Genomic DNA, 12,284 nt, shown 5'->3' with positions numbered 1-12,284 from the left:
GGCGTGGCCAGTAAGCCCCCACCAGCCAACCAGGGCTGAGGGAAGATCACCGACGGGCGTGGCCTTTGTGGAGCGCGGAGTGATCTTGGCACGCGTTATATAAGCGCGAGCGCAAAGCCCTTTTACGGACTTGTGAGGACTTGTTCAGCGGCGCTCTTGTAACTGGACTTGCACGGACTCCTTCTTTTGGTGGACTTGATGAGAGAGCGCTGAGTGCATTGCGAAAGCCTATACGGAGCGCACATTGGCAAAGGAGGACTCACTCGCTGGCGCTGAATAGAGAACTTGAGAGAGAGAGAGCATTTGACACGACCATACGCTTATTACGTACAAAGTGCACAAGCCTCCCCCCCCCCCCCCCCCCCCCGCCATATGTAAGGTCCGGTTGCGTTCCAACTATGCGCGGAGCTGCCTGCCGGGTTTCGCCCGCGGGACCGGAACCTGGACCCCATCGCCTGGGCCATCTACCTGGACCTTCCACCCTACCAGCTACAATCCCCGTGTGAGTGTGTATTTTTGTCTGGGGTCGTAGAATAAGACTGTAATAAGACTGCCCTGTGTCCTGCTTCTTCTTCTTCTTCTTGTACATTCTTTCTTTTTGGTTTGTAAATAAATTACCTTGTTCTTTCTTGGTTTTCCCTAATCCGATCGCATCCGTCCTTTCTTTCATTGGGTAAACGTGGCACGATTCGGAACCACTAGAATCGGGTTTAGTCTCTTGGTTAATAGCTCGGATCGCGGATTGCTAACTGCTCGGCATTATCCATCATATCCGTGGTTCGAGCGGGAGTTATTCCCTCGTTTCTGGCGGGTGTTAGTACTTAGGTACCAGCGAACCCCTAGGCCTAGCAAACCCTACCTAACGCTGCGCCGGGAAGGACGTTATAGCTTCCCAGGGCTCGGGACGGCCAGCTAAAAGGACAAGGGGATTAACCCCCCCCCCCCCCACCCCTTCCCACCCATGGTAAGGGGAGAGCCGACCCCCGAGATCCATAACAATATGAATATATTGTACAAAATATAAAATCTTATTGGGGGTAGTGAGGCTACTTTTACTCCCATCACCAGCTTCCAGTGAGATCTTTCGACAAAAAAAAGGATAGTATTCGGATCTTCAAAATCTAATCAATTCGTCCTTGTCACACACCCAAACTGTCCACCAGGGTTCGTCTGAATCCGTCCATAACCTTTGAGATATCCTGCTCACAGACAGAGACCGACAGACAAACAGGAGTAAAAAACCACCAAAGGAGGACTGAGTTAACGAGAACGGCACTCGGTAGAGAGCATACTTTTTGGTAGAGAACTGTTTTCGTTTTGTATCTCACTAACAGGCCGGCCGGATTTGCATCCAGACCTGAACCGAAATTGAATCGGCTTGTTCTCATCTCCAAAAGTATATTTTGTTGAGGTGGATGGATCAATAATCGATTGCAACTTTATTCAACAATAAAATACAACGCAAACATGAAACAGAAACCACAGACTTGGCTAACATTTACTCAACATCTGCAGGTTCCTGGGTCATAATAAATCAAGGTTGCAATACACGTTTTTTTTTATCCAAAAGAACAAGAACCAGGAAAGGAACATGAACAAGGGTTCTGTAACAAACAAAGGTAAGATAACCGAATTTATGAAGCAACAACATTTCGGATATTAAAGTGACAAAGAGGTCATATAAATCACTAAAAGGTAAACTCAGCCATGTTAACCTAAAGCATGTCTATTAAGGTAATGCTGTTAAGTATCAGCAACTAAATGTGCAAACAAGAAGTGCATTACATTAAATTAACGCAGTTAATAAAAATATCCCAGTTAAAAAATTATTGCATGAATAAAAACAGTCACATAGGTGGTGCCTCCCGCCAGGTTAAGGACACGTATGGCTCGAGGAAACGACAAAATGGATGGTTTGAGGTTCCGCTGAATGGCCCACAATAATATGCTGCGATGATGAGCCAAACACAAGCAATGAGGCAGAAAAATAACAGCAACAAAGGTAGAATAAGTCTGCAAGAGGGGAGGGAAAGGTGTGCACAGTCATCATTGTGTTTCAGGTGAACCGTCATTGAAAGAAATTAAATAGAATAAGAAAAGCATTGATACTCTCAGAGTCGACAATGTCCAAAGGAAACAGCAGCTGAAGGAGGACTCTTAAATCATTCACATATCAATAAAGGCAATGAAAACTGGCTGCATGCATCATTTACCGAAAAGCACAGGGTCCTTCGGTCATCAGGCTCTCGTTTTCGTCTTCAGCTGGTTCAGTCTGGTTACCAAACATACAATGGTGAAACAAAGTTACCATCAAAACCATAACATGACATATTCATTATACAGTAACAGTACTGTGCAAACTTTAGATTATTCCAATGACATTTAGACTTTTCCTTTGAGGGTAAATTCATCAAATTGATAACGGTTATATGTGTTTTTTATTTATTTTAATTGCCAGCCTTTATAAATGTGTGTGAAATAAACGACTCGAGTAAATAAGATCGGTGTTATTTTGTCGTATCATGCCGGTGCGTGCCCCGGTTTAGAATAGGTACACAGTATCCCTGTAAGTGGCGACTAAAGGGTTGGCGTCAGGAAGGGCATCCGGCCGTAAAAACATTGCCTCAAACAGGGAACCATGATTGTCATGGGCCCGCAAGGCCAACCCCCGCTCGAGCAGGGAAAATGGCCTAAAAAAGGGAATTTTATTTTATTGCATTGGTGAATATGTTGGTCCCGGCACTTCCTTCTTGAGTGCCAAAAGTCTTTTAGAGATTCCTTCCTGTATCAGACTGAAGGACTTACAGGAATATTGTGCCGAATATCCGATAGTACATTCCACAGTTCTGTAAGGTTAGTTGACTTCCTCTTGTCCTTCTTTGTTTCCAGTTAATTCCATTTGACCTACAGTGCATTCAGAAAGTATTCAAACCCCTTCTTTTTTTTCGCATTTTGTTATGTTGCAGCCTTTTGCTGAAATCGTTTAAATTCATTTTTTTCCCTCATCAATCTACACTCAATACCCCATAATGACAAAGAGAAAACAGGATTTTAGAAAATTTTGAAACTTACTAAAAAGAAAAAACTGAAATATCACATTGACATAAGTATTCATACCCTTTGCTATGACACTAGAAATTTAGCTCAGGTGCCTCCCATTTCTTTTGATCATCTTTGAGATGTTTCTACACCTTGATTGGAGTCCAACTGTGGTAAATTCAATTGATTGGACATGATTTGCAAAGGCACACACCTGTCTATATAAGGTCTCACAGCTGACAATGCATATCAGAGCAAAAACCAAGCCATGAGGTCGAAGGAACTACCTGCAGAGCTCAGAGACAGGATTGTGTCGAGGCACAGATCTGGGGAAGCCTACAAAAAATTTCTGCTGCATTGAAGGTTCCCAAGAGCACAGCGGCCTCCATAATTCTTAAATGGAAGAAGGTTTGGAACAACCAGGACTCTTCCTAGAGCTGGCCGCCCAGCCAAACTGAGCAATCGGGGGAGAAGGGCCTTGGTAAGAGGTGACCAAGAACCCGATGGTCACTCTGGCTGGGCTCTCGAGATCCTGCGTGGAGATGGGACAAACCTCCAGAAGGACAAACATCACTGCAACACTCCACCGATCTGGGCTATATGACCATAATTTAAGTTATGGTATATAATCTATTGTCAAATACTTACCTCTTCCAACATCTAATGTCTGAAACATCTAAACTTTTAACTTTTAGTAACAACATCTAATGAAAACATTGCCTCAAAAAGAGAACCATGACAATTACAACTACATATGGGCAGGGTACAGCCCGAAGTGGAGATCGGTTTCTGAGGTTTGGGACATGGAGTGTGGGGACGGTGGCGGGGAGATCAGGAGAAGTGGTGGAAGTATTGATCAGAAGAAGAGTGGACATATGTTGTGTGCAAGAGACGAGATGGAGGGGAAGTGGTGTGAGAATGGTGAAGGGTAGGCAGGGACATAAATACAAGTTTGTGTGGCAAGGGTGCCCGTAGGGCGTGAATGGTGTTGGTGTCCTGTTTTCTGGAGAGTTTGTGGACAGTGTGGTGAGTGTGACTAGAGTGAGTGATAGGTTGGTGATGGTGAAGGTGATGGTTGGGGAGCTCTTGGTGAACGTCATCTCGGGATATGCTCCGCAGGTTGGTCGGAGCGATGAAGAGAAGGACAAGTTCTGGTGTGCGATAGAGAAGCTGATGGAAAACGTGAAAGATGGGGGGGTTGTTGTGGTGGGAGGAGTATGGATGGTTTTGAGGGAGTTCATGGGGGTTATGGATATGGTGTGAGAAATGTAGAAGGTGAAAGGATTTTGGAGTTTGCTGATGGAGCTGATTGGTTGATTTGTAATACTCAGTTCCAGAAAAAGGATAATAAGCTTATTACATACACGTCAGGTGGGTCGACGACAACCTTTGACTACCTGATGGTGCGTAGGCGAGATAGGGGGCACCTCCGGGACACAAAGGTGATCCCGGGGGAGGAGGCTGTTTCACAGCACCAATTGGTTGTCTGGGACATAAGGGTGAAAGGTGCGAGGAGAGCTCGGCGGGTGAAGTACCAACCGAGAATGAAGGTGTGGAGGTTGAAAGAGGTGACAGTAAGGGAGGCATTAAAAGAGAGGATGAGTAGGGTAGAGGATGATGTGGTTGAGCTTGAACGTGGTTGGATGTCAATGAAAGATAGTCTGTTGTGAGCCGTTGGTGAGGTATGTGGATGGACAAAAGGACCACCGAGGCACTCGGAAACATGGTGGTGGGATGACGAAGTTGGAGGGAGGATTGACGAGAAGAGGAAGAATTTCAAGGAGTGGCAGAAGGCGAAGGGTACGGGAGCAGAAAAAGCAGAGCACGAAAGTTATAAGGCAGCCAAGAAGGCTGCAAAGAAAGAGGTAGCAAAGGCGCAGGAGGCATGCAGGAAAATGTTCGGAGAGGGCTTGGATTCGGAGGAGGGTCAGAGAGCGGTGTTCAGGATTGCAAAGCGGATGGCGAGGGAGGGGTGTGATGTGATGGGGGTTAGTTGCTTGAAGGATGAGGTGGGACGGATCGTTGTGGACCCGGATGGAATTAAAGGAAGATGGAAAAGATATATGGAAATGCTGTTGAACAGAGAATGAATGGGATGGCAACATAGACAGTGGCCCAGTTTTGGGACCGGCAGAGAAGATAACTGAGAGGGAGGTTGAGGAAGCGATAAGAGCAATGAAGAGAAGAAAAGCGGGAGGGCCGACGGGAGTTGTGGGAGGTGTGTTGAAGGCAGCGGGAAGTTGGGGTGTGGGGAGAATGACAGAGATCTGTAATCTGGTGGTGAAAGAAGGCCGCATTCCAGTGGGTTGGGAACTGAGTACCCTCGGCCCTCTATACAAGGGGAAAGGTGACCCTTTGGAGTGTGGCTCGTACCGAGTGATAAAGTTATTGGAGCATGGAATGAAGGTTTTGGAAAGGGTGTTGGAGGAGGATAAGGAAGAGGGTGAAGATCGACGAAATGCAGCTTGGATTTATGCCAGGAAGAGGAATGACGGACGCGCTCTTTATTGTGAGGCAGTTGCAGGAGAGGTGCATGGAGAAGCGGAGGAAGTTGTTTCTTGGGTTTTTTGATCTGGAGAAAGCATTCGATAGGGTTCCACGCGAAGTAGTGACATGGGCATTGAGGAAGTTAGGAGTGGAGGAATGGTTGATCGGAGTAGTGATGGCAATGTACAGGAGAGCACGCACAGCTGTGGGGATGAGGGACGGGGACAGTGGTGGGTTTGGGGTGAGGGCGGGAGTGCATCAGGGGTCGGTGCTGGGTCCACTACTATTTGTGGCTGTGATGGAGGTGCTGGCTCAGAGCGTGGGGGAGGGTTTGCCGTGGGAGTTGTTGTGTGCGGATGATCTGGTGTTGGTTGCGGGGAGTATGGATGGACTGAGGGAGGGGATGAACGGGTGGAGGGGGTGTGTGGAGACAAAAGGTCTGATGGTGAATATAGGAAGGACGAAGGTGATGGCAGGTGGTGAAGCATGTGGTGAGGTGGAGAGGACTGGGAGGTGGCCGTGTGCTGTTTGCGGGGAGGGTGTCGGAGTGAACTCCATTCAATGTACGGTGTGCGCTGAGTGGGTTCATCGGGAGTGTAGTGGTCTGAGGGGGGCATTGGCCAGTGTGGCAGCTGCATTCAAGTGTAGGGTGTGCACGGAGGGAGGTGCAGATGGAGATGTTGAGTTGGGTCTTGGAGACGGCGTGAGGCTGGAGGGTGTGAAAACATTTTGCTACCTCGGAGACATGCTGAATGGAGAAGGTGGATCGGACTCGGCAATGGTTGTGGGAGTGGGATGTGCATGGAGGAGGTTTCGGGAACTGGGTGGCATGCTGATGAGGGGGGCGGGGGGGGGGTGTCATTGAAGCTGAAGGGAAAGGTGTATGCTGCATGTGTGAGGGGTGTTGTGGTTTATGGGAGCGAGACGTGGGTGGTGAACGTGGGGCAGCAACGAAGGTTGGAAGGGGTGGAGATGCGAATGGTTCGGTGGATGTGTGGAGTGTTGTTGAGAGAGAGGAAGACAAATGATGAATTGCAAAAGATGATGGGAGTAGAGTCTGCGATTGATGCTGTGAAGAGGAACAGGTTGAGATGGCTTGGTCATGTGTTGAGGAAGGATGAAAGTGACTGGTTGGGAAGAGTGATGGAGATGAATGTGGAAGGAGGTAGAGGATGGGGAAGACCGAGAACGACTTGGCTAAAGATGGTGGAGGAAGAAATGCGGGCAAGGGGGTTAACAAGGGGAGATGCAGTAAATAGGGCAAAATGGAGAAGATTGTCATGGGGACCGCAAGGCTAACCCCCGCTCTAGCAGGGAAAATGGCCTTAAAATGCATGTTGTTGTTTTCCAACATCTACTGTCTGATTTCAAAACCAAACTCTCAAAGATAATTTTTTTAAATGTCATCCACCATACAAATATTTTCTATTACCTGACAAAGGAATTTTGTAATAAACATCAATATGCATGACAATATGTATACAAGTTTGGTCATATTGATATGGTGGCGGTTCGTGTGCAGCCTCTGGCTGCTGGTTGCATCATTTTCTGGGGGAGTCACTGCTGCTGATGCATTGCCTCTCTATAACCAGTAAGTTGGTACTCATTTTGCCAACCTCGGAAGGATGACAGGCTGAGTTAACCCACCTGGTGTTAATTCAACGGCTGACAGGCTCATACTCACGACTCGAAGGTTTCAAGCCTGATAGACCTGATAGACCTGAGCCTCGTCCTGGTGGTGGGGTGGCTATCTTTATCAAAAACTCTCTTCCTCACTCTCTCTGCACTGCCCTCTCTCCACCTCACCCCCAAGAGTACCTCTGGCTACGGCTTCACCTTCGCTCGCACCTTTTGTTCAAATGTGTTTTGTACCGTCTACCAAACAGTGATGACTCCATTTACATTTCGCTGTCTGATAACATGGATCAACTTCTATCTACTCATCCCAACTCTCTCTTCCTCATATGTGGTGATTTCAACTGTCATCATGCCAGCTGGCTGGGTGTGGGTACCTCTCTCACCAGCCATGGCACCTCAGCAAAGGACTTCTGCGACTCACTAGAACTGACACAATCTGTCAATTTCCATCATTGCTTTGGATATCAAATCCTTCCTCTTCTCCAATGGCTTGATCTCTGATCATCAATTTGGTTTCAGACCAGGTCACTGTACTCTGGACATGCTGCTTCTGCTGTCTCATCAATGGATGGAGGTCCTCAATGTCAAACAGGAAATCAGAGCTGTCTCCCTTAACATATCATGTGCCTTCGATACGGTCTGGCACCCCGCTCTGCTCACCAAACTCTCCTCCTGTGGTATCCATGGAAATCTCCACGCATGGCTTGCGGACTTCCTCTCTAGTCGTAGTCAACGTGTGGCCCTGAATGGATTTCTCTCATCTCCCATTCCTGTTCAGGTTGGAGTTCCCCAAGGCAGTGTTCTGGGCCCTGTGCTTTTTCTGGTCTTCATCAATGATCTCTCCGATTCTCTGGAAAATCCTATCTCTTTGCTGATGACTCCACTCTCTGCCGCTCCATTCCTCATCCCTCAGATCGGCAGTCTGCAGCCTTCTCACTCTCTGCAGACCCGGACAAAATCACAGACTGGTCAAACAAGTGGAACATGTCTTTCAATCCTGATATATCTCACACTCTCACTATGTCTCTTTGAAAAGACCATCTGGACAACCCTCCCATCTACTTTCTCAACTTTCTCAACACCTCTCCAAGAAGTTCTGTCACTCAAGCTCTTGGGTCTCACAATCTGCCATGATCTTTCCTGGGAAAAACACATTTCCAAGCTGGCCTCGAAAGCCAGTCGCCGACTGGGCATTCTCCATTTTGCGAAGTCCTTCCTTGGCACTAATGAGCTCCTCACCACATACAAGGCTTTCAATGGAATAGTGATCTCCCCTCTGGGGTGGTGCTCCTGCCTCACACCTAGCTCGGCTTCACACTGTTGAAACCAAAGCTTTCAGAATCATTGGAATCTCTCGCGATGAAGCTAACTCTGAGGGCCTTTCACTCACTCACACCGCAGGCAGGTTGGTGGTCTTTCTGTCTTCTCTACCGACTCTTCTCTGGTCTAGCCCCCCCTGTCTGTGCTCTGTCCCCCAAATACTCCTACAGGTCACACAAGATCTTCCTGCAACCCTCTTGTGGTGAAACTGCCAAAATCAAGACTCTCTGCTCACCTTCACTCTTTAATTCCTCTTTTTTCCCGCCTCTGGAACAAACTCACTCACTCTCTTCAATCCCACTCATCCCTCCAGGTCTTTAAAACAGCTGTTCACCACCATCTCTTATCTTCCCCCATCCAAAACCTTGATCTGTTCTACCCCTGTTAATTCACCCCAGATACACTTTTATGAAATACCGACTTCGACTTCTTTCATGGAATACCTAGCTGTGTCCATGTGTTTTTATACTTCTCCCACCCACCACCCCACTTCCCACGCCTCCTCCCCCCAAAGCCCTCTCCCTCCCACATATCTCCCAATGTCCCTGCTCACAATTGTTGTACTTGTGTGCTTCCCCTCTCTCCCCATCTTGTCTCCCGCTCCATTTATTTCGTCTTATGTGTCCGTTTGTTTTTTTTTGTCATTAATGTTAGCTCTTACACGAGCCTCGATCTTGAAAACACACACACAAAAAAAAAAGCCAGCCACCTTAGCCGTTAAGCCAACACAAGGCTATAGTGATATGAAAATTACAATATGTCCGTTTTTTTGCAAGCAGCGGGGCACCTCACAAAACCACACATAACTCACTCGAAAGTGAGCGTAGAAAGTGACACCCTAGCTCATGATACTGAATGAATGAATGGTCGTTTTAAGGTCATTTTTCCCCGCTAGAGCGGGGGTTAGCCTTGCGGGCCCCATAAGCTCATGGTTCCCTGTTTGAGGCAATGTTTTTTATGGCCGGATGCCCGGCCTGACGCCAACCCTTGGTCACGCTCTTACGATGCGCAGGGATAAGGTGTACCTATTCTAAATCGGGGTACACACCGTGATCATTCATCCCAGCAAGCTGGTACTCAATTTGCCGACCTCGGAAGGATGACAGGCTGAGTCAACCCCCCTGGTGTTAATTCAGCGATCGACCGGGATTCGAACCCAGGATCCTAGGATCCCAAGCCGGCACCCTAACCGCTAAGCCAACGCCAGGCTAGCTCATGATACTAATGAAGCTTTTCTCTTTTCAAAGGTACCATACAAGTAATGTTGTGGAGGGGATGGGTGCAACAAAATTGATTTTTAGTGGTCCTTTTAAAACTTGATTCTCAGACTAACACAAAAACAAGTAACAATGACCAGAAGGGAAAAATGGGAAAGAATCGGTGTGTGTAAAAGAGATCAGGGATTATAGACTTCTTGTAATGAATATTGGCAACTTTGTTGGTATGCGTGTGTGTGTATGTGTAACTGTTGTGTGAGCTTGTTCTCAGGTGCTAGATTAGGTATTGTTAAGTTTATAGGGTACTAGCAGAGGTACCCGGCTTTGCACGGGAGTGGGAGGAGGAGGGGAGGGGGAAGAGGAGGGGAGGGGAACGGGGGGGGAGGGGGGGAGGGGGAAGCGGGGGAGGAGGAGGGGAGGGGGAAGAGGAGGGGAGGGGAATGGGGGGGGAGGGGGAAGGGGGGGAGGGGGGGAGGGGAAGGGGGGAGGGAAGGGTGCGGGGGTGCCCAGGGGAAGAAGGGCCCCTCCCCTCCCCCCTCCCCCCCCCTTTCCCCTCCCCCTTCCCCCTCCCCCTCCCCCTTCCCCCTCCCCCTCCCCCCCTCCCATCCCCTTCCCCCCTCGTTCCCCTCCCCTTCTCTTCCCCCTCCCCTCCTCCTCCCCCTTCACACCAGGGGGGTTGACTCAGCCTGTCATCCCACCGAGGTCGGAAGTCGGAACTCATTGTCGTCAAATAAATGTAGCCTGTATGTTTCACTCTTTGTCACATGCCGTTGGTCCCATGTCAATCGGATGAAGTTGAAAAATTAACGTTACGAAGGTTCTCTGGGACGTACTGATTCCGAATAATGAAGTTGAAAAATTAACGTTCCGAAATACGCTAATTACGCTAACAGAAGCGCTGGAGGGAGCACTGCGCTCCCTCCCTTAGATTCCCTCCCTCTTCTGCTAGCGCTAATTACGCGTAACACACTAATTTTAAAACCCGAAGTTTTTTTAATTTTAAGGTGTGCTGTAGTCAGAAGCGCTAGAAGCGCTGCGCTCCCTCCCTTCGAATCCCTCTCTCTTCTGCTAGTGCTAATAATACGCTAATTTTAAAACCCGAAATTTTTTAAATGTTTATGTCTCCGTGACATTCCTGGGACCATCCCGAGTCGAACAGTACTTTCCGCTCGCAAATCCGTCCACGGGTTCTCGAGATCTTAGAGATCGTAGATAGATCAGGATACAGACACAGAGGCCAACTCTACTTTATATATATAGATGGGGCAGTAGTTAGAATTTAAAGCCTGAGAACCGTTTGTGTTTCATTTCGTTTATCGGACTTTTGAACATGTATTCAGAATAAGTGTCTGGCCTACGGCCCATTTGATAGACGGGCCTTATCCATTTTAGACTGGAGAGGTGGAGAATGTCCTGTGACGCTTACGCTGTTGAACATGGAGGGAGCTGGGTGAGGGAGGCGCTCCAGACCTTCCAGCAATGAGGGTTGCCCCCAACCCCAACATGGCCGTTTTAGGATTGGGACGAGCTGGGCAGCACACCATTTGAACACGCTGCTTGACGGTACAGCGCCCATTGGTTTGGATCAGTGCCGTTGATTGGGTGAGACTGTCGGTACGTGCAGGTGTGACAAGCCATTGGCCAGTGTCTGCCAACACTGATGGAAACCTCTTGAGGGCAGATACTTAAAGACGAGGGCTCTTGGCTCTCTCTCTCTCTGGTCTGTGGCTATCTATTTTGTCATCTCTAACTCTGGCCACCCCTTGAGAGTGGTGTGCTATGCTCCAATACACGGTGGAGTACTTTGCCACCTCCTCAAGCACAGTGTTATTCCAGGACAAACTACTAGCCCCTAATTATCTTGTCCAGTTGTGTGTGTAGCATTGCTGTGTATGTGGGCCCATACTTGGGATTTATTTCTTCATTGCTTGTTGTCTTGTGTTTATTAATTGTGTTTATTTCAACCGGGATTTGGCACCATATTTGTTGTTAGACATGCGTGAGACTAGAGGCGAGCCTTCAAAATTTGGCCTTTAGATGGCTATCCGCAGGCTATTAATTCCAGGAAGTGTGAGGTTTCCACCTTTAATACGTTTCACTAGGAAATAAAAGTGTGCCAAAGCTTGTTGTATAGTCTCCCACAATGTCAATCAAAACAGAATTTTAAATTATTGAGTCAACTTTGTAAGGTTTGACGGAGGGGAGTTGGGGAGATTGAGGAAGTAAGGGCGAAATTGTTCAAATAATACATCAGATTTCAATGACTGCAGAAGATTATTTCATTTAAAGAAAAATTTCATTACAAAGCCACTGTTGGGAGCACAATAAGCAACAAAAATAAACATCCACCATCTAATTATGCGCAGGCTGACAAAGCAGACCTGTTGGAGCTGCTGTGCCAGAGCGATCTCCTGGTGTATGTTCCCAGGTGTCACAGATTGACAATGCTGCTCCTCATTCATATTCTGACTCTGCCTGCAATCAGGTAGCAAAAGTTGAGAAGCAGAAGAACCTAATGTCTTAAAGAGAATAAACGTCACAGACAAGTTTGTTTTTCTCAATTACAACTGGTTCAAAACCATT

The 12,284-nt window shown here is 47.7% G+C and overlaps 1 protein-coding gene across 1 annotated transcript; it reads right to left on the bottom strand.

Annotated features, from left to right (window-relative positions):
• Window positions 1-1,847: 1,847 nt before the first annotated feature.
• On the bottom strand, window positions 1,848-12,170 carry LOC144890964 (uncharacterized). The gene is made up of 3 exons (XM_078772844.1): window positions 12,083-12,170; window positions 2,214-2,272; window positions 1,848-2,013 (listed from the first exon to the last, which is right to left on the bottom strand). The coding sequence occupies exons 1-3, from the start codon at window positions 12,161-12,163 to the stop codon at window positions 1,848-1,850; spliced, it is 306 nt and encodes a 101-aa protein (XP_078628970.1). The 5' UTR covers window positions 12,164-12,170.
• Window positions 12,171-12,284: the final 114 nt, after the last annotated feature.

The sequence above is a fragment of the Myxine glutinosa genome, chromosome 2 (assembly GCF_964187855.1).
Source record: "Myxine glutinosa chromosome 2, kmMyxGlut1.1, whole genome shotgun sequence".
Classification (NCBI taxonomy): Eukaryota; Metazoa; Chordata; class Myxini; order Myxiniformes; family Myxinidae; genus Myxine; species Myxine glutinosa.
Note: the sequence above shows the minus strand (reverse complement) of the source record. Positions and strands in the feature narration are given on the sequence as shown.